Raw genomic sequence first — 23110 nt, 5'->3', positions numbered from 1 at the left:
TCAGAACAAGCACTCGATCAGAGTATGTATGGTGCGACAACTGGCTCCGCCTCAGAGTCTGGTTCCATACCTGTCTATGGCTCTGTGTCGCACACTGATGACGCAGTTAGCTCAGATCGTGACTCTTGTTCATCGACTACCTAGTATGGGGAACCGCGGATGGGAGTTTGAGCTTTGACTAGTTGCTGGCCAGACCCACACCCTAGCTAACTCTAGATTCCAGGTGCTACAGCTTTCCCTGGGGCCATGGTTACTTCTGGCTCAGACGCTGGTGCCCCACTGCTAGCTCGGTCTGAATAAAGTCAGATTAGGCGCTACTCCCGAGCCCTGGTACCTGCCCAGTGCTCAGCAGTAAACACCGTGGGCTATTCTTAGCTTTCCACTGTCAGCACATTCATTCCTTCTCGTTAGACGAGTTATATTCCCTGTCCGGTTCCGTGTTGTACACTATTCTCTGGGCTGCTTTTGATTGGAGTATACCGACTCTCCTTTCTGCAATGCTGGTTCCGATCCCAGCAACGGGCAGTCAGTAACTCGGATGACGGTAATATGGGGAAAAGCAATGTCACTGATGCACCATTAATGCACTTCCCCCATCCAAATTAAACTGCTAGTGACAGGCTGATTTATACTCGGTGTAGTAGCGACACCCAATGGTCAGACAAAGAATGGCATCGGCCAAAGTCCTGCAGATGCAGATGTCAGGGCTGCAGTGATGTCCTGTTTTACCACCAACGCTAAATCCTAAATTCTGGGGGTGACTGCCCATCTCTGGAAAGAGACGCAAAGTTAAGCTTGCTGCTCTGGCCTTGTTCTCTCTTCAGAGCAGGTTTGGTCCCCGGTATTTATGCGAATAATGTGCAGCTAAGTTAAGTGAATCACAGTTGTCCTTCCTTTAAACTAATCACTTCCCTTTTCTCCCACCTGACTCTAAACACATGAAGGTCTCTCTTCAATTCTTGCAGCCTTCCTTGCTGTCCTACGATGCGGTGTCGTCCAGAAGTTACAGGGTTTGTGCCTGTCTTGGAAACCACTTGAAGTCACTGTGTCACCTTCCTATCACAGTCACTTTTCCCCAATTTGCACGTGCATCCTCATTGCACGTACACTTTTCACTATTTATCTGATCATATTTAATTTAATGTATTGCTTTTTTTGCCACTGGGGACCTAAGGTGGAGGTGGGGTTGAGGGAGGAATTTGCTTATATATAATAGTGGGAAAAAAGTTCACTGTGAACAATCGAGTACATACATTTATTTCATCTCATCCGCTGGACGAAGGTGATGGGGTTGCGCTGAGCTCCTATGAAAAAAGGGATTTCCAGTCGCTTTAAGACCATTCTTCCGGAGTCCAAGCTCAAGTGTGAAGGTGCGCAGAGTAGTGTATCCCTCTTGTGTACATGCTTCAGCCTCTGCAGATTCTAAAAGTGAGCAAGGCCACGCCTTGTGCATGTGATCGCCTCATCTTGGGATGGTATGGATTTTTAAATGTTATACTACATGTTCTTGGTGGTGGTCAAGGTTTACAGGCAGTTGCACTAGACTTTAGTTCCCATAACTCTGTATGGAGAAGTGTAGTTCGGTGTAGGATACATTATAGCAGGTGTTACCACAAAAAAGTCAGTGTCCCTTCCATAGGTTTTACTATAATATGTGTCTTATTTACAAAGAGAAACAGAACAGTTAAAATGTTAAATCTCGACGAAAGCTATCTTAACTCTTGCAGTTCCTACGTTATAGCAGCACACTGTTTTAATACAGTAAACTCTGATACTGGAAGCAGGATTCGGTTCTTCTTTTCAAAGGTTTATTCACATAGGGCCTCTGTATTGTTCCTAGGGGGCAGCTCAGCAAAAACTGCCTTCCAAAGGGACCATATATCAGGACAGAATAAAAATATTCTGTTGCAGCAAATTTCTATTAATTCTTAAAGTTAGAAGAACATAATACAAACAGCGCTACCACTTATTAGTTGACTGAGGATAGGTTAATCTATGTGCTGGGCTGCACATTGCCTCAAAATTACTCAAATACCATATTTCCAGTTGAAGTCTATGGTTGATCCCTTCTGCAGTTGACTACTGCTCTGCACAATGTGATGGTGTTAATAAGGGCCGACACAAAGTAGAACGAGGGGATAAGCAGTCTGGCAGAATGTAACACCAGCCGCTCAAGGTCCTTGGACCCTTGTAGGGATTTCTTACCAGTGAGGAGTTCTGTGGTGGGAAACCTACATCAAAGTTCCTCCAATAAAGAGTCTTATTGATGTTGCGTTGGTTTAGGTCTTTGCTATATTTTTTCTGTGCTCATTGGCTCCCTTGAATCTCCTTTGACTAGTGGATGTGGTTGGATCCAAAAACCGTACAAAATGAACTGGAATCTCTGCAACTACTGGTCACAGTTGTGGTTTTGTGATGTACGTGGGTTCCATGGGACCTTGGAACTTTGCAGCCCACTTTTAGTGTTGCTGCAGTAGCTTCAGCAGCCGTATGTCACCCAGTCTCTGTTTGGAATATCCTGGTGCAGAGAAAGTTCCTTGAATCCCTAAGACATACCATGTAGTTCCTGGTGAACTAACTAGGAGGATATCTCATTATGAATCAGTTCAGGGTCTTCAGGAAAAACGGAGGGCTTTGGACATTGACAAAGGCTACTGGTTACTGGACTGCAATGCCATGCTGGGTGGATGCCACCAAAAAGGGTCTCTGGAAGCTCTTGACGTTCAGGTGGGGGATCATAGGACACCACTAAATGCCATATTCGGATTGCATAAATATCAGACCTCATTGATAAAGAATTAGTTTGTTTGCCAAGACGGGGGTCACCGCTCTGGCCCGCCCATATTCACTAGTCACCTCCTGGTCAGCTGTCCAATGTGGCACAGCTGGTCTCGGAGTCAAGGATCAGTTTAGCAGCGTGCTGGCCTACCAATTGATGCGGTCACCCAGATGAGGGGCGCATCCGGCCACTGCATAAGAAGTTCCAGGAACACAAGCGGTATATGAGGTTACGTTCCAGCAGGGACTACTTGTAGCGTGTTCTCAGCTATAGGCGGTACTGAGAATAGACAACATTGTGTTCCAGTATCCATAACCTAATCTTCTAATTCACACATCTTCAAGGTGTAGCTTTTTTGACTACTGGTTGTAGAAGCCATGTATGTATTCTAGAAATTGCCATACAGCTGTCAATCAGCAACAAGTATTTTTTCAATGATTGGGGCTTTTTCTCAAGCTCCCTGCTTTAGAACACATGGCTTTGATCTAGTTGGCTGTGTTCCAACCCCATGACAGGCAGCTCCTTCTATGGTCACATAGGATGCTGGTAGTTGCCCATTGCTAACCAGAGCACAGAGCCATGGTGAAGAGCATATATGGCTGACACTGGGGTGGTGTTTCAGGTCAGAAACAACCAGTTGAAAATGGACCCAGGAATCTTTCCAGGGAAAATTGAAAAAAGCAGGGATACACAGTTTCAGACTTTCATGCTTGTCACTGGATATGATTTATACCACGTGTTCTTTTGCTCTATTTCTAGTACACTATATTGGAAAAATAGATATTTTAAACACTTTTTTTGGTGACGGGTCAGTGAAGTCCTTTCAGACCTGGTTTGGCCACACACGCGTTTTTTCAATCCTAGATTAAGTTGTCTGTGTGGTTCTGGACGGGCTGCAGGTTTTGGTTGATCTATAAGGGATACATATTCTTATTCACAGCTTGTTCAGTGCTACTTTGACCACTCATTCTATTTTGGTGACCGTGGTAATAGGAACATTCATAGATGTTTACTATGCCGTTATTGACTTTCAGATATTCCAAAACTACAGGGTTTATTATTATTTATTGGCCTAACCAAAAATATATGCTTGAGAGCTCAAATACACAAGATGTCAAAGGACTGTACCTTTCCAACAAATTGTATTCATGCACTTATCATTGAGTTTTAGTCACCAACTTGAACATTCGTGATTTTTTTTACATAACAAATATTCTGCCTTTAGCCCAACAGAAAAAACGCAAGAAAACATAGTTGTTCCCGAGAAACCACTTCTGTCTTTGAGACAAATTTTTATGAGTTCACAAATGCCCATAGGTGTCAAAGCGCTAATTCAAGGCACCGTTCAGATTTTAATCCAGAAATCCTGTGATGAGAGAATTCGGTTTTAGGAAAAATAAGATTAAACACTTAGGGGAAATAAAAGTTTAGTTAAAGTTAACTTTATTTATCTTTAACAGCGAATTAATAACATGTGGTTGAGAATTCTGTGGGACTTTGAAAGTTTTGCAATTTGCCACCCTACCACACAGTAAGTAGTTGGTTAATCTGGAAAAAGAATCACAGATTGTCGTTTTCGGATCCTCTGCAGTCTTGACTGAGTAAGATTCAGTACCCAGGCCGTAGTTGCATAAGAATTAAGACGCAGGCATGAAAAACCGGCTTGTTCAATTGTTTTTTGCTCTTGATGTATGCAGATAGGTTCAAATCTGGCTGAGGCTCTTTTGGAAGGAATCTTGAGACCTCTTTGACGAATCTGAAGAACATCTATGTTGCCCTTGCACATTTTGGAACTGTAGGCCATGACTCAAAAAGTTAGTTAGATGCTTAGAATAGGGAATAAACATTGGGGGCCAGTGAAGAACCCAGAGACACCCCACATGAAAGCCTTGATTTCTCAAAGTGGCGCACTCTGTAGATTTGCTTGCTGAATTTGCTGTGGCTCGGAATTGTACACTACTCTCAGAGTCAGTTCAAAACAATCCTATGCCTTCAAATTCCCATTTATATATTCACACCTATAGAGGAAACCTTTCATGTCTAGTTTCAGCACAACCACTTGGAATGCAAAGCCCGTGCCTCATCCTTTCCTGGATATGTGAGACTGGGTGACGTAGGAAGGGAGATTATGGGTGGGATATCTACATGTGGGGCCCTTGCTCCAATACTTTACTCACTGAATTCAGTGGTAGCTGTGATTCCAGGGTGTGGTGTCCGTTGATCGTTTCAGCGCCACATCAGAAATGTGGAGTAATCCACAATCCAAGTAAAAAAAAAAAACACTACTGATCTCTTCTGGTTTCAACTCGTTACTTTACGTCTGTCAGTGCCTGGTGTTTGGTCAAAGTTTGGCATGCTCATGCTGCTCATCCTTTACTTGATCAGTTTCTATTCCCATGCAATTTTGTTCTTCCGGTCTCATGTCCAGATGACTAAGAGACTTCATCTCGACTAAGTCGTATGCCTGAAGGCAGTGTCCAGCCAGCCATCTTGTGTGAACCCTGCATCAGCAGCACTTGAATCAAAATGTGTTGCACACAGGTGTCTGTGTATGTGGCACTCAAGTGTCTGAGGGTCACTGTGAATTCCTGTAGTGTGCTACTGGGGTATCTGCATGTGTGGCACTGGTATTTCCATGTTTGTAGCAGTACATGGGTCTGCATGCATTGCACCATGAGGGTCTGCATGCTTGGCACCATCTTGTGTCTGCACGGCTGACACCTTCGTGTGTCTGTCGATGCACCTCCACTTCCTAAGCTCCTTGCATGTGTCACATGTCACATCCCACGAGTATTTGAATGCATGGTGTTCCTAGTGTCTGCTATCATATGTACCCTGAATGTCTACAAATACGGTACTGGAAGAATTTGCTGTCATGCCACTTTAATGTTTGAGTGGCAGATTGTGTGGCCTCCCAAGTGTTTTTTCTTATGATGCATCGTGGTATTTCTTTGCGAGGCAGTCTGTCTGCATGCCAGCTCATCCTTGTGTCCAGGTCAGCCAAGGTGTGTTGCATATTGTCTTTGCACTCCTACCACTGATCATATTTGCCACCCCACCTTCCAGCTTCCTTAAATTATTCACAGAACTGCAACATCTTACTGTGGCTGTGTCTTTTGCTCACAGGCACCAATATATGATGATAGCTTTTACAGTGGGAGCCGTCGGTACAGTGCCTCCAGCTCTCGTGGCGTAAGATGTTTTATGCATTATTCATGCTAGTTCTGTTCTTTGTGTCCAGAGTCCTGTGGCCACCTCAGTTCCACTCGTGCCATGTCTCGTCTGCACTTTGTATCCTAAATTTTGCAGGAGTGACTGTCTGTCTTCCCCAGTTTTACCAATGATGGTGTTACTTGTCTGGATTCAATGTAACTAGTCCTGCTTCTTCAGGCATGCCCTCGCCCATATGTATCACAGATGCACCAGTGCATCTACATGCCACAGCCATCCAATCGATGCTGTAATAACCAGACCTCTGTAAGCAGGACGCGCTGATGGTCTTCAAAGAGCACACCACTCTTAAAACAGATAGCAGGTGCTCTAACCAAATACTCCACCCTCACTCACAAGCTTATTGCACAAATCACAAGGTCGAAAGGGGTTTCAGTAGGACGAATGCCATCCAGTAAAACCAGGAGTGACAAGTTGACCTATTGAAGAAGTGTGTACAAAGTTCTTAGTTCGAATTACAGGAAAAAAAATCTACAGATAAAAAAACCTATACATTATTACTATGGTTCGTCTGTGTGTGCCAGCTTATGGGGTAATCAATAATCACCCCAGTAAGAAAACGTTCTGGATGTGGACAGTTGTATCTGTGAGCCGCAGACTCTGTGTATGAGTGACAGGTTAGACTAGTAACAAAACAAACTGGCAATTGAACACATAGGCAAAGTATATTACTTAATAAGGCATGCTAACACATTAGTTTTAGAAGTTGGTGTTGCACATCCTCGTATCTCAGTGGATTTGACGTTAGCATCTGCACACCTACTACTGTTAGTTGGAATATCGGTATTGGGGAGTCAGGCCTGATTTTGGTTTTCTTTCAATTATGCACCACATACCTCACCACAGAGACTGTAGGGGTAGGAAAGGCCTACTTTTCTATGGGACATTAAAAAGTTCTGTGGAGCAGGACCTTACTTTTTCAGAGGTCTCTCTAATCCTTCAGGAGGAGCCATGTAGAAGCTGAAATTACCTTCACAAAGACAAATGAAACTCTATACTGTTCCTCTGCTGTCTGAAATGGTTGTGTTTGATTGAAGCTCTCTTTAGATTGGCGGTGGCTTATTTCCTCCCACCCCCACTTCTTTGTGCTTGCCTCCCTTCAGTACAGTCCAAATTGTCTGCTCTTTCCATGCATCTATACTTTCTTTGGTGTTGTCTTTGTGCTGTTTTCTTTCTCTGCCATGCTAATGCTTCTCTTTGTTTCTTCTTTCTGCTGCATTCTGGTTGTGGTGGGTGGTCCGGGGTTGTGGTTGGGAACTGTCTGAACAGCCTTCGGAGTACAGCTGTTACCTTGGATCCGGATCCCGTGCTTCATCCAGAACCAGCTCTGCCCGTGCAAGTCCAGTGGTGAGGATACCTTTGCTCCCTGTCTTCTTTCTTTGTGCAAAGCCCCTTCGAAGTCAATGTTTACTTAACTTGCTATGGGGTGTAGTCCGTTCTCCAGCATGAGATCTTCCCCATTTCTACTTGTGTGTTTGTCACAGACATCACACTGGTAGATCTCGAAACCATTTCATAGATTCTGTTTCACGTTTTCAGCCCTTCAGCTTAAGTGAGAGAAAAGTTAAAAAAAAAAAGCCAAATTACATTGTGACCATTTTATGAAATCCAGGTAGTAATCTCGTAACGGCAGGCAGATAATAGTGGCAGTGTCACCCCCTTTTCCATGTTGGGTTGAATGGGTGTGTTGGATCTGAAGATGTTCTTGCCGGAGAGTTAATTTTCCACGTGAGTAACTTTTACTAGATGGGGCAGTGGTCAACGGTGTATAATAGCAACAAAAGTCACCAGTTTAAAGATAGCATTTATCTTTAAAAAAAAAAACCAGATAGTGTCAATAAATATTGGAAATTGATAAAAACACACAACATGATGAGGTTTGCCGTGGTTTTTTCAACAAAACATTTACATGATATAGCAATTCAAGGAAAACACAGTGCTAGACACAACATAAACATGACATCCTTTGAGTGGATATCTGTGACCAACACAGCTTCTAACAAGCTCTCAACCAGCACATGCCTAATTAGCAAACCACTTGCACATCCCCAGACCAACCTCCACTCACAGCCATGGGCAAAACTACTGTTTTGCCAATGCTAGGACTAGGTAAACCGTTCATCACATGGCAAACGACTTTAATGAGGGGTCAAAGATTCACACTGAAGAGGGGGCAAGGAAGGCACGACAAGGCCAGGGCATAGTTGATGAGGCCTTCTATAGCCCTGCTGTCTAGCCCCACCCAAGGTGGAGGACACACTTGAGCTCTTTCCTACTCCTCCCAAGAAGAGTTGACTACTCAAAAGGGAGCCCCACTGCCCTTCTGTCCTAAATCCAGGGGCCAGATGTATGAAGCCGTTTAGCGATTCCAAAGCCCACAATTCGCTAAATCACTGGGTTTACATTTTAAATGAACTGAACCCATTTTATGATTCATTAAGGTTTACTGAATCATAAAATGGGCTTAATTGCAATTTGGAAGTGATGTGTTTAGGGCTTCCCTTCCAAATTGAGCATTAGTATGCTGTATGTCAACTGTTATCAAACGCAGATCTATTTCAAACCATTGACAGGTTGCTGAGTTCTCAAAGGAGGTGGTAACACATTCACAAAGGGGGAAAAGTGTCCTACTTGGGAGTGTGCAATCGTCCAAGGTACCACTGCCAACTCTTAAACTATTTTTTAATATTTTCTTTCCTTAAATACATAAACATTTAATTTAACGAAAAAACACTACATTTACTAAAAAAAGACTATTTAAATGCGATTATAGGGTATGGGCGACACCAGCAGACCCAACCTCTGTGATGGAATCCAGTCGGAGTTGGTTGCAATTTACATCTTTCCTCCTGGATAGGTATGGGGTAGATTGAATTGCGACCCACTCCAAATGGTGATTTTGCAAACTGACCTAATAGTACATAGGTCGGTCCACAAAATAAGAATAGATACGCAAAAAGTTGGTGTACAATTTGCCATCACGAAGTACATCTGGCACAAACGTGTGTGAGATAGTTGAGTGATTGCCTATGGAATGACTTGTATACTAAAATAGAGTATGAGAGAGCGCCCCACACTGCAAGGGGACATGCCTCTGTTTTCAACAGTAGCCAATACATTTCCCTGTGGGAGATACAGTACCACAAATGCATGCAACAGTCAATACACTGCCCAGTCAAACCTGATCACTAATGTGTTATATCTATATGTATATATATATCACAAACCTTAGTATCACTGCAGTATAGAAAAGACACTAGGTCACAAAGAGTATTTTTCAGTTAAAAATCTTCTACGATTTTATTAGTAAACAATGCACTCACCAATGCATATCAATTAATTCAATGAAGCAATCTAAAAACACTTTACATTGTTAAACAGTTCCCGTTTGTCAGGTATTTAAAAAAAACAAAAAACGAATTCATTCAATCCGCATTGCTGCGCCGTGTAAATAAACAGAATCCTAAATCACACAAATGTATAATACTGGTGGAGACCCAACAAGACTGCTCTGAATGGTCTATTTTCTTTTTTTTCTTTTGGATGCGATAGTTGTAAAGATGTAAGCTGAATGTGAGGTTATTTCCTTAGTGTACCACTTTAGTATGGATAGAACTAGAGGAGAGGACAATTCTGGGAGTCTCATTTGTATAATCGATGATAATATTGCACATAGGATGATGGGAAGTTTAACAGGTTAAAAACTTTTTTTAACTCCACCCCTTTTCTCTACGGAAAACTTGCTGTATTTAGAAAAAGTTATTTAACAATCGATCATAGACCTAGCGATCTGCTGAGCGCAGTAGATCAGCACGAATGTGATGGCAACCAGTCGTAGTGAGTTGCAGTTAAGGGTGCACGAAATTCATGTGATTTACTTTTGCATAATTATGCGAAATTGTGGCAAAATTATTTGAAATGCACATCTGTAACTTTTACTGCGCCATTTGTTGTAAAGTTTTACCATATGTGCCACGTAAGTATACAAAGTGGTGTGATGGCATAATTTGGGGATTTTCGCTTGAGAAGTCTATCAAAATATTTCTAAAATTATAAACCAACCTATTAGTACATAGATTGGTTTGCAAAATTCCACACTGGTTGCAAAAATACTGGTTTCAATTTGCGACCTGTGTTTTTATACCTTTGGCCCCAGGTTGTTTACACACACCAAATTCACACTCCTCGTCCTTGCACAATCCACCCTCTCTTACTTTCACAACTCTTTTCCCATGAATTTCCTCCTTGTAACTGAATGTAAAAACACAACAAAATGACGATGTGTGGTTTTGTAGTTCTATTTGTACAGCACTTGATGCATGGTCTGCAAAACCTAGCATGCCACCACGAGCCTCGCCCTTGCCACACTGGTTCCCACCTTTTAAACAGCAAAATATACTAAAATGTAGCATTAATAGCAAAGCAAACACTTTACAAAATGTTGCCACGGGTACCATTTAAAGAGGATAGCTACCCGCCTCTGTAGTACCTAATAATTTGGCCTACTTGTACAGGGAGAAAAAGTAAAAGCACCAGAGGGACTTCACAAATCTGAGAACTTCAATGCCTCACCTTAAAGCAATCAAGAACAAGCATTGGCATAGCCAATAGGTCTCACATTTGGGACCTTATCAGTGTTTAGCCATGCAACAGTTTGTGTTGTTGCACCAAGGATATTCTGCTGCATAACTAAATACTTATAGGGTCCAAAAAGCGAGACCTATTGGCTATCCCAATGCTTGTTTGTTTTTTGTTGCTGTTTTGTTTAAGTTGCCAGATCTACAATAGCTGGACATGGTTTTTGTTAACAGTTCTTTGCATCAAATGAACCTGTTTTCATTGCTCTGAATGTTGTTTCCATTCTGGTTGTAGGCAGCAGTCATTCCCGGGAGTGTGGGGGCTGCCTAGCTGTGCGCATGCGCCGAACTTTGCAAATGAGAAAAAGCATGGTGCAGGCGCAATTTACAAGTGTGGAATGAGTGAGCCCCAGGCAATATGACTCACTTACACAGGAGTTCATGAACTGCACCTGCATACTCCGCATGGTTTAAGGAAACTCAACCCACTTCCTCCCAGGCATTGAACACATATTTACCAAGAAACTCTGAGAAGAGCTTGCCTGCTGCACTGACGGGTGGTGGTGTGTGTGCATGGTGAAAGCGTGCACTGGCGGCTGGTGGTGTGTGTGCTTGTGAAAGCGTGCACTGACGGCTGGTGGTGTGTGTGCCTGGTGAAAGCATGCACCGACGGCTGGTGGTGTGTGCGCCTTGTGGAAGCGTGCACTGACGACTGGTGGTGTGTGTGTCTGGTGCAAGCGTGCACTGACGGCTGGTGGTGTGTGTGCCTGGTGGAAGCAGGATTCAGAAAAGGGGGTGGTGATGAACGGAGTGCCTGAATTAAGCAGACCACTCTTACCCAGTCCAAAGATCAGGGCTTGATCCATCACCGTTTTTTAGCTCACTGCACCATCCCAGCTCAGAACTTGGCTATATGCAAATTAGTCTGTTCCTGTCCCAGTGCATGATGGGAACAGGGCAAACCAAACTACCAAGCCAATTCTTATACCAGGAAGGAAACAAGCTTCCGGGGACCGGTTTCTGCCATTTCAGGCGTCGTCGGCCCGGCTTGCTTGAATCCTGATGGTGCAATGAGCAAGGGACTCACATCTGAGTATACCCTTCCACGCTTATGGTGGACAAAATGATTCAGAAAAGGGGGTGGTGATGAACAGAGTGCCTGAATTAAGCAGACCACTCTTACCCAGTCCAAAGATCAGGGCTTGATCCATCACCGTTTTTTAGCTCACTGCACCATCCCAGCTCAGAACTTGGCTATATGCAAATTAGTCTGTTCCTGTCCCAGTGCATGATGGGAACAGGGCAAACCAAACTACCAAGCCAATTCTTATACCGGGAAGGAAACAAGCTTCCGGGACCGGTTTCTGCCATTTCAGGCGTCGTCGGCCCGGCTTGCTTGAATCCTGATGGTGCAATGAACAAGGGACTCACATCTGAGTATACCCTTCCACGCTTATGGTGGACAAAATGATTCAGAAAAAGGGGTGGTGATGAACTGTGGAAGCAGGAGCATTCACAGTGGTAAAAGACACAAATGAAACTGACGAAGAGGAGGGGGAGAAGGGAGGTGGAGTGTGAACAGAGGAGCATGATTAACAGCTAGAAGAGATAAATGAAGCTGAACAGGAAGGAGGGGGAAAGGAAGGGGGGTAGTGCAAGCAGAGGAGCCTGATTACAGCAATAAAAACACAGATGGCAGCTGTGCACATGCACAAGCTCATGAACGCAAGCTGTAGTCCAGCAAAAGCCTCTGGTGGCACTTTTAAAAGCCACTTACTAAATGTCTCGAAGAGACAGGGGGCAGACCTAAAAATGAAAATAGCCATTATACACAAGTGCCCCACCTCACCTGATTTAAAAGTGCAATTGTGAGGGGGACTGAAGCCTAAAAGAACATAACATGTTCTGTTTGTAAACCTATCTGCTCTCAGGAAAATGATTGCAAACCCTGAACCATTGGCTGTCCTGGGTGAGTCCCTTCTGGAGGTGTGGGGGTACTCTCCCCATGGGCCTTTTTCAACTGGCACACACAGGCTCTGTCAGAAAGAGAAAGTAACAATTTGCCACTTACTCTTCATGCCTGGGTAAGCAGAGCACCCACAGAGCGTGTTGCAGAAAGGAAAGCGTGTGAAATGGAGACACGTTTGCACACACTACAGACAGTCAAGCCGTGGTGGGGGCCCTTCCTGGCCTGGGAGGTGCGTGCGCTGTGGTACTGGGGGGGCTTGCATTACAACCCTGCAAGACTGACCTGTTCTTTGTTAGGGTGACTTGCTTGACCTCTTGGTGCATTGTACTGCTTGACCTCTTGTTGCATTGCACTGCTTGACCTCTTGTTGCATTGCTTGACCTCTTGTTGCATTGCACTGCTTGACCTCTTGGTGCATTGCACTGCTTGACCTCTTGGTGCATTGTACTGCTTGACCTCTTGGTGCATTGTACTGCTTGACCTCTTGGTGCATTGTACTGCTTGACCTCTTGGTGCATTGTACTGCTTGACCTCGTGGTGCATTGTACTGCTTGACCTCTTGGTGCATTGTACTGCTTGACCTCTTGGTGCATTGAACTGCTTGACCTCTTGGTGCATTGAACTGCTTGACCTCTTGGTGCATTGAACTGCTTGACCTCTTGGTGCATTGAACTGCTTGACCTCTAGGTGCATTGAACTGCTTGACCTCTTGGTTCATTGAACTGCTTGACCTCTTGGTGCATTGAACTGCTTGACCTCTTGGTGCATTGAACTGCTTGACCTCTTCGTGCGTTGAACTGTTTGACCTCTTGGTGCATTGAACCGGCAGCACCACTTCCAAAACCATTGTGTCTCGGTCCCACAGTGCAATTACTTCTTGCCTCCCTACCTCAGATAGGCTGACTTTTCACCTCTACCACTGTCACCCTCCCCCATGTACACCCAGTGGGGCTTGTCTCCTGTTCCTTTCTCTGTTGCTAGCCTGCTAGGTTTGCACTATAGAAATACCAAAACATCTAGATTTACATAAAGGCGTGATAAAATAGAGACCAAATACACCACATGCACAAATTACGAAAACGTGTACAATTTTCAAATAATAAATGGGATATAGAAAACATGTTCTTTTTAAATAGGTTGGCCATGTCTTCAGATTTTTAAAGGTATTTGTCATGGAAAATACAGAGACCGTTTTATATTTACAATTGTTAAAGCAATGGACCGCAACAAGCTGTTTTTTTTTTTGTTTCCATGCATCATCCACTGGAAGCGAGAAGGCCTATTTACCCCAAGAAAACGTATCGTGCATGGTGACTGTGTGGTAATGGTGTCACCTAGTGTAAGCTTACAGTGAGGTGTGATCTAGCATACTGGTTGTAACGTATGTAGCACTCAAAATAATTCGTAAAAAAAAGAAAAAGTGCCCCTGTAGGGCATTATTAAGTGTTCGCACTTGCCTTACAGTCATGGTTACCATGCATGATTCTTCTCTTTGTAGAAACAGGCTTTCACCCTTGCAGCGGAACACACATCACATACTAGCAAAAAAAACTCCTAGATCTGTAGACCCACTTAAATTCTTTTTAATGTTAGCCCTGAAAAAGCTCCAAGCACAATTGAGTTGTAAGCATGTAAAATATGTTGTGTTAAACTGACATTTACAATAGTAAGCTAAACCTTGGAATTTCAACATTAAGTTGGAAATTGTACTACATGGGAACAACGAACCTAGATGTACATTGGCACAAGTTGAAAGTGGACTTGGATTGGACAGAATCATTAATAGTACCAAATATACTATAACGCTTCAGTAAAATAATAAGTTATTATACCCAAAACATTAGGCGCTGTCAATACCACATTGATATAGAGATCTACAATAGCGTCTAGGTTCTGTGATCTTGCATCTACAAGCTCTTTCCATCTTTCCTTTCATTGTGTTATCTGTCTGGTTTTTCACTATTGATGGACTTCGGCTATATGTTGGCATCTGAAGAACATTGGCATAGAACCTGCTACTTGAAAACTCAGAAGTTTGCCCACTCACAGGGCTCTTTTTCTTGCCCTTTTCTGTGCTCCGAGGGCTCTACTCTTCCCAATACAAAATTCATAATTTGAAGTAGCACACCCACCCAGTGTCCATCACTTTTCCATTTTGCCACTATACTTCTACGCTGTTGGAGAGTTTACTGCTACAAGAATTGGCTATGTTTTAGCCTAAAAACATTTACAGTGACTAGCCAAACTCAAAACTCATTTGAGCCCTATTCTGAGAGTGCTAACACTGTTTTGAAAATTTGCTTTAGTTGAGAAGTGTATCGCATTTCCTGAAAACCTCTCCTTGAGTGTGTTGTGTTCTCGTTGGTCAGTAATTGTTTTGTTCTTTTTTGTAGGTTGAAGAAAGGCCAGACAAAGACTTCAATGAAAAGGTAAGCACTCACTAGTTAATATTCTCACAAGAATTAAAATAATTGCATAAATGATGGGAGATATTGTGTGCCCTCTGTATTTCTAAGGTGTGCAGGGGTACACATGGAGTGAGGTCAGTAAAGTGAGTCTTTGGACCTTACCTTGTCTTTCTCTGAAATTGTAAAAAAAGTAAAAGTGCCATTGCACCAATGGTTATACCTAAGGACGTATGCAAAATGTCCTTATTAATGAAGAAACAACCTTTACTCCGAGGTTTTTACTTCGTATTACATTTTACACACATTTGTTTATATCGTAAAGACTGTTGGCACGCAAGTCTTTACAACGCAAGACATGACCACGCATTTGAGGTAATTAGAAAAGGGGGTTTGGGAGGTGTGGGGGTGTCGCCCCCCCACATTATAAAATGTTCAAATAGTACTAAACCTGTAAACGAAAGTGGCAATTAATTAAATAGATTTACATTTAATGTATAATTTTTTTAACAGTAGGTGGCAGTTTGAGATGTAACAGGATTTTTCATGACCAGTAAGCATGGTAAATGAATGCGTGGTAGTGGAATGCATGGTGAAGGTGTGTCTAATGTGAGTGAATGTAAATGCCTGGTAGTGGTATGCATTGTAAAATCGTTGATGTAAAGATGTGCGTGGTGAAGTCATACAACCGTTAGCATCAGTTTCATAGGCTTCCATTTTCCTCCAGTAAAAGTGCAGCCAAGGTGTCACCCCTTTAGAGGTGACTGGGTGGCTGTGGGCCCAGGTCCTCTGCAGATGGAGAATCAATTCTGCCAAAGAACCTTCTGATTGATGATTATCCACCGCAAATGAGAAGTGGGTGTGGGCAAGGATAGCACATTTGACACCACTGAGTCATGTGACCAGAAACACAAAACCTGCACTCTCTCATCTTCTGTCTGTCACTGTACAGTCACATGATAAGCTACATCTTTTCTCTGTGCCTTGTCCTGCCATGGTGGCACACAGTAGCCTCCTCCACCAATCCACTCACAGGCAAATAGTCCAAATTTAAACAATAGAGACACGTTCTCCATATTCACTGTGAAAGTAATGAGGAGCAGATATACGCCATTAATTAATTACATTGGTGGTTTTGCTTCATTGACCACAAAGCTATTTATATCCAGATCTTTCATTTAGAATCAACTAGGAGTCCTTTGTAACATGTCTTTTTAATCCCAATTAATGTACCCTGATCCCTTCTGCTACTAACTGGTTATGTTTGGTAAAGAAGAGCTGAGAGAGGGCTGATCACTCTAGAAGATTAGCTGACATCTGGCTTTCTCTTGGCATGTGTGGAAACAGCTGCTTATGAAACGGACTAGCCTTGGAGCATCGTCCCATATGCTGCCACCACCTGCAAATTGGACGTCTAGTTGAAAGTGTTTTTTAAAAAAAATATTTCGTTAAACATCTATACATTTAAATGAAAAGCATACCAGACAAATTGTAATAATCGGCTCCTTCAAAAAAGCAAAAATACATAACATAAAATAATTTGACCATGCCTCTGCTTAATTATGCTCTGTCAAAGAGACTGAAACATGCAGACAAATGACTTTAAAATTCAGTGTAAAATATATAGCTTCCTTTTTATGCATCTTCCCACCCCCTGAAATAGTCAAATGCCCAACCAAAAGTAGGCAAAGCCAAGTGTATTCTTGGCTGGGAAAAACACGTTTATGATGGTTTATTTCGAAAATGTAGATGTTCATGCAAATCTATACATTCATTTTTGTGTAAGAAAATATTACGCTTGTGTGCATAGCTAAGTATTTTATCTAAATTTTTGTATTCTAGTTTGTATCATAGAGCCAACTGATCCATAGTTTTCATCATTTGGTCTCTTATCATTTGAGATCATTTGGCGATATATGGGTACGTAGCTATTGGTAATCTGTTTGGTAAATATTTTTTAAGTAGACATACAGATTTTTTGTCTTTTTTTTTTTATCCTGCCTTTTTAAGAAAGTCCTTCAAGAAATGACTGTCGATTAAATAATGCTAGAACTGTATTTTGAACAGTTTTAGGTAACTATAATGGTACTTCACAACACCAGAAAATTATGTAAAACATGCATCTTATGTTGTTGATCTAACCTCAGGGAAGATATAAGTTTACCAGTCAGTTGTGAGCCTCTTTGATTTTTGTCATTGTGCTATCTTAATTAGAATCTGACATTTTCCAGCAGTCCCAAGTCATGTGAATACCCAGGTACCAATATCACTATGCTAATTATGCCATCTGCTTTTCTTGATTTGATTCCAATGTAAATTGTGTTTAAGCTGAATGCCATGATTCTGAAATTCATTGTAGTCATGTATATCTAAATGGATTTATTGTACCAGTACAAGAGTAGTGTGTCTGGATGCCATCACCATGTATAACATTATCTTGACCTACATTTTGGTATTAATGTTATGCCCTGGGTATTTTGAATATTACGAATGTGTTCCACAAGCATTTGTACAGGAAGCACAAACTATAGAGCAGTTAGCGGACATCTTACCAGTTTGTTTTGTGGTTTAGAACATATGGACATTGTGATGATTACCAGGTCTCCTAGATCGAATGTCAGCGTATAGCACCCATACAACCTGATTATCCACTCATACAGGCCTACACTTTGCTCAGACGTTGGACCAATGTAACCAATCAACCACATTTTCAGCATTATATCCATTTGTTGCACGTGGAAATATAGTCTATCTGCCCAAGTTTGAAATTGTGCTTGTTTATATGCATTTATCTTGTTGTTTATAGTATATCCACTCCAAATAAAAACATGACCAAGAGGTATAATCATTGGACGTATTATTCCTACCCAAACACCACTATTCAAGATCTAAGAGCTTCCAGAATAGACCAAGCTCAGTTCTTTCCCTATAAGCATTGACCTTTTGATCTAAGTCCCTAAGTATCTCACTGAATTCCACCAGATGGCCGCCTTCCTCGAGACGAACGGATCCCTCGACCCCTCACAGTCCGGCTTCCGAGCCAAACACAGCACCGAGACCGCCCTCATCGCCGCCACCGATGACATCCGAGCCCTGATGGACAATGGAGAAACAGCGGCCCTCATCCTCCTAGACCTCTCCGCGGCATTCGACACGGTCTGCCACCGCACCCTAATACAGCGCCTCAGCAACATCGGAATCCAGGACAAGGCGCTGGAATGGATCATCTCCTTCCTCGACGGAAGAACACAGCGAGTCCGCCTACCACCGTACAAGTCAGAGGCCTCCAAAGTCATCTGCGGCGTCCCCCAAGGATCATCCCTGAGCCCCACCCTCTTCAACGTCTACATGAGCCCCCTCGCGGCCATCGTACGCAAACACCACCTCAGCATCATCTCCTACGCCGACGACACCCAGCTGATCCTCTCCCTGACCAACGACCCCGCCGCCGCCAGAGCCAATCTACACGAAGGGATGAAAGAGGTAGCCGAGTGGATGACGACCAGCCGCCTGAAACTGAACTCGGACAAGACGGAGGTCCTCATCCTGGGCTCCTCACCCTCCGCCTGGGACGACTCCTGGTGGCCTCCCGCCCTGGGCACCGCACCCAAACCGACAGACCATGCACGAAACCTGGGCTTCATCCTGGACTCCTCCCTCTCCATGACCAGGCAAGTCAACAGCGTCTCCTCGGCGTGCTTCAACATCCTACGCATGCTACGGAAGATCTTCTGGTGGATCCCCACAGAGACCAGGAAGACCGTCACCCAGGCCCTCGTCACCAGCCGACTGGACTACGGCAACGCCCTCTACGCCGGGACCACCGCCAAGCTCCAGAAGAGACTCCAGCGGATCCAAAACGCCTCAGCCAGACTCATCCTCGACATCCCACGATCCAGCCACATCTCCGGACATCTGAGAGACCTTCACTGGCTCCCCATCAACAAGAGAATCACCTTCCGCCTCCTCACCCACGCACACAAAGCCCTACACGACCAAGGCCCGAGCTACCTCAACAGCCGAGTCAACTTCTACGCTCCCAAACGCCACCTCCGATCAGCCAACCACGCCCTCGCCGCCGTCCCCCGCATCCGAAGAGCGACTACAGGAGGAAGGTCCTTCTCCTACCTGGCCGCCAAGACCTGGAACTCCCTCCCGTCCGACCTGCGCCTGACCCAAGATCACCTCTCCTTCAGGAAGAAGCTGAAGACCTGGCTGTTCGAGCAGTAGCGGCACCCCCCCCCCCCAAGCGCCTTGAGACCCTACGGGTATGTAGCGCGCTTTACAAGTGTCACTGATTGATTGATTGATTGATTGAGCCTCTCCATGTAGGAGGTGCCGCCTGGCGCCAGTTCTTGCAGATTTAACTGCTTGCTAAGAGACTTAAATACTAGTTTGTTCTGCAACCGTGAAAGGCCTTCCACCCCATCAGGCAACAAGACCATACCAAAGAGAATTACAGAGGAGCTTACCGCCACATCTTTACCCAAAAAGTCTGAAAAGGTCTTCCCCACATTGCCCCAAAACTCCTTTAGCAGGGGGCTTGTGGCAAACGTGGATGTCATCCGCCTTCTGGGCGCCACATATCTTACACCTGGCTTATCCACCACCCCTTATTTTGGACAGTTGGAGTGGGGACCAGTATATTCTGTGGAGTGTGAAAAAGTGGGTTCTCCTTAGTGCAGCAGATTTGATCAACGTGTAAAGCATGTCTGAAGATACTTGCCATAAATATTTCAGCTCCTTGTCAGGCAAGTATTTCGCCCAGACCAGGTAAGGATGTTCCAACTTCCTGTCTGCTGCAGAGAGGACATAATTATACCAGAGTGCTACTTCCTTCTTTTTCGGATTATGATCTTGCAAGTCGTCCTCCATTGAGTTGTCCACAAGGGGATGCCACTGGTGGTTCTTTCACCACATTGAGATTTGGTAATATTTGAATCTGGATAATGTGCAGTTGGTAAAATGTTTCCAGGTATCCCATGGCAGACATTGGTTCTCCATCTACTATATCCATCCAACGTGCAACACCTGCATCTTTTAATGGCTGAACTAAAGTGACCAAGAGGCACTCTGGTGTTCCCGGTGTGTCCCAAACGGGGGCCCATTCACTGTAATAGGATAAACCAAAACTAGCGCAGCATTCAAACCACAGTTAGGCAGCAGCATATAAGACCTTCAGCCGGACCTTTTAAAAGTATTTGGGGGAACCAGATTTGTACATAAAACCCTCCTCAGGGCTGTCCATCAGCATAGCCTTGAAAATGCAGCCAATCAAAGTGTTGTCTGGCCTGAGAAGTAACATCCTGCAGTTCTTCAGTTGTTATGTTATGTTATAGATTTTTGTATAGCGCACAGCTGCTCCAGCTAAGAAGCGTCCCGGCGCTTTTCAAACAGTACAAAGAGAGCTGCATCACCACCGCTGGGCAGGCTTTAACATAACAGTATCTAGTTAAGCTATGCCCAATCGTACAGCTGGAGGTCAGGTAGGGCCAGGCCGCCATGCGAAAGCTTACGTCTTAGCTTCTTCCAAGACAGCCTGATCCCCCCCTTGCCCGTCCATATAAAATCAGAAATCCTTTCATGGATTTTAACTAAAAGGCCTTCATCAAACGCCAATGGGATAATATTAAATAGGTAGGCAAATTTGGGGAGGATGCACATTTTAATCAAGTTAATCCGCCAAAGTGTGTAAGCGGGAGGTTCTGCCATCTTTTCAGAAGTACATCAACCTCCTTCGAGAGTCTAACTAGGTTTCCTTTAGGGATTTCTCTTAGTTCGTATATTATGGTTACACCAAGATATCTGATCTCTTTAGATAGCCTTACACCCTGAACTGCCATGTTCCAAGCCATAACGGTCTTGTCATTATTAACCTCATACCCAGACAGTTTCCCGAAAGCCTGTACTTCATTAAGTAATTCTGTTAGAGTTTGGTTGATATTAGACGACAATATTATCAAATTGTTGACATACAGGTCTAGATTCCTTGTGAAACCATTTACAACAAAAGAGTAGATCTTTTTATTTTGCCTTGAACATTGAGACAAAGGCTCGATGTATAAATCAAAGAAAATAGGTGACAGATCGCACCCTTGTCTTGTGCCACGCTCTTTTAACACAGGTACTGTGAAATTAACCACAATCTGGGCCAGGGGAGATATATTGATTTTATTAAGGACCTCTCTGAAGGTCTCATCGAAAGCGAAGCCATCAATACTCTATTCAGGTAATGCCAGTTAACTCGATCGAAGGCTGTTTCTGCTTATCGGGTGATTGAAAGCGGAGCACCATGCGCCATTGTCAGGTCTATTGAGTCAATTGGAGTGAGAACCAGATCCTTCATCTGCCTCCCCGGGAGGAAGCCCTTCTGGTCTTTGTGAATTATCAGCCCCACGATCTTACAAAGACGGGCATTTAGTACCCCAGTGAAGATCTTATAGTCGCAGTTCAATAGTAATATTGGCCGATAATACTGGCATTGTGTAGGATCCTGCCCGGGCTTTAAGATTAGTGTAATGACAGCCTCACTCCACGAGTCTGGTAAAGGGGAGGTGCCTCTCAGAATTTCATTAAATAGCTTCAACCAAATAGGGATAACTTCATCTGCCAGTAAAACATAGATCTCGTTAGCGATCACATCTGGCCCAGCAGCTTTCCCTTTCTTGATTTTTTTTTTTCTTTTTTTAGGGCAGTGAGGATTTCGCTCCCTGTTATATCTTGGGTGAGCGATGCTGTGCTCTCTAAACTTCGCTTTGGGAGCTGTTTTCCAGTGAGCCATTGATCTAGGGCACCTACGTCTATAACTAAATCCTCCCAGTACAAGTCCTGGAAGAATTTAGTAAAAGCCAGCTCAATGTCATCTTTATCCTCAACATACTGGCCGCCATTAGCCGGTTTAATCTTACTGATGTAATTATGGGATCTATCTATTCTACTCTTCATTCAAAGTAGTTTGCCAGAATTCTCTCCCTGATCAACGTCCCTGATTTTGCTGACTTCCCATTTCTGCAACATCATTTCTTCAGTCTTAAGTCTAAATTCCCGCTGCAGGTCTTCAACCTTCCCCACTAAGCTTTCTTTTTCCACGCCACAAACATGCCCGGCCTTTAAGGCTGCTTCGGCCGCTATTAACTATTCCCTCTAACCGTGCAATCTCTCTTTTTTCAGATCTGGCCCATCCCGCAGTGGCACCCTTCAAAATCCCTCTCAACCAGGCCTTAAAAGAGTCCCATACTACATGTTTAGGCGCAGAGTCTAGATTTTGATTGAAAAAGACAGCCATCTCCCTCTTTTTCTTTTCAGGAATATGTGGTTGCAGAAATAAGCCTCCTATTCAAGGTCTACCTTCTGGGTGGAGACCTTGAGGGGAGCTCTATATTTAAAGCTATTGCACGATGTTTAGAAAGGTGAATGGGTAAATACTCGTATTTTTCTTACTTTCCCTATTTCTGAGAGCTCCATAAAAATCTAATCAATCCTTGAGTAATGGCCATTTTTGTTACTAAAAAAAGAATAGTCCCTGGCATCACCATTTTTCTTCCGCCATGCATAACATAAGTTTAAATTGCTTAGCATAGCGAGAAGATGGGCTTAGACCCGTGGTGCGGCAATTTGGGTGTGGGGAGAGGATCTGTCGAGCCTATTTAGGACGACATTAAAATCCCTGCCGAATATCAGAGGAGCTTCAAAATCAGCCACGGAAAGGCAAAGGCAAGGATGTGATATAGTCTTCGTTTGGGCCCTAATAACTGGCTAACGTGTAGAAAGTAGCACACTCCTAATTTCCACTACCACCCAATGTCCCTTCTCGTCTGTTTGTGATTTGCTCAACTCTACTCCAGAGTTTGATTTAAATATTTTAGCAACTCCTTTGGAGCAGCATTGTTGGTCTGTGGTTACGACTTTATTCTCCCACCTTTCTTTGTCTATCAAACAGTGCCATACATTCAGACCGTAACAAACGCGTCTCCTGAAGCATGAGAATCCTAGCTGGGCTGTCCTTCAGATATCGAAGGACCAGTCGCTGTCTTATTTTGACCCTCAAGCCATTCACATTCCAACACAAAATTTCTAAATAGTCCCCTCCCATAAGACCAGCTCTATCCCTGTTATCATGTTCCCAGGTCAAGCTGCATCCATTGAAAAA

General features: G+C 43.7%; 1 protein-coding gene across 22 annotated transcripts in view; it reads left to right on the top strand.

Moving 5' to 3' along the window:
* Nucleotides 1-23110, top strand: part of LRRFIP1 (LRR binding FLII interacting protein 1) — a 542422-nt gene that overhangs the window by 346789 nt on the left and 172523 nt on the right. For 10 of the 22 annotated variants that reach the window (XM_078681355.1, XM_078681354.1, XM_078681335.1 and 7 more), the window contains 4 exons: nucleotides 945-1010; nucleotides 5906-5971; nucleotides 7280-7357; nucleotides 14950-14985. In XM_078681355.1, the coding sequence (XP_078537481.1) occupies nucleotides 945-1010; nucleotides 5906-5971; nucleotides 7280-7357; nucleotides 14950-14985 (246 nt within the window). The remainder of the gene's footprint in view (nucleotides 1-944; nucleotides 1011-5905; nucleotides 5972-7279; nucleotides 7358-14949; nucleotides 14986-23110) is intronic. The other 12 variants (XM_078681352.1, XM_078681350.1, XM_078681348.1 and 9 more) reach the window with 4 other exon arrangements.

The sequence above is a fragment of the Lissotriton helveticus genome, chromosome 3_1, assembly GCF_964261635.1.
Source record: "Lissotriton helveticus chromosome 3_1, aLisHel1.1, whole genome shotgun sequence".
NCBI classification, from domain to species: Eukaryota; Metazoa; Chordata; class Amphibia; order Caudata; family Salamandridae; genus Lissotriton; species Lissotriton helveticus.
Note: the sequence above shows the minus strand (reverse complement) of the source record. Positions and strands in the feature narration are given on the sequence as shown.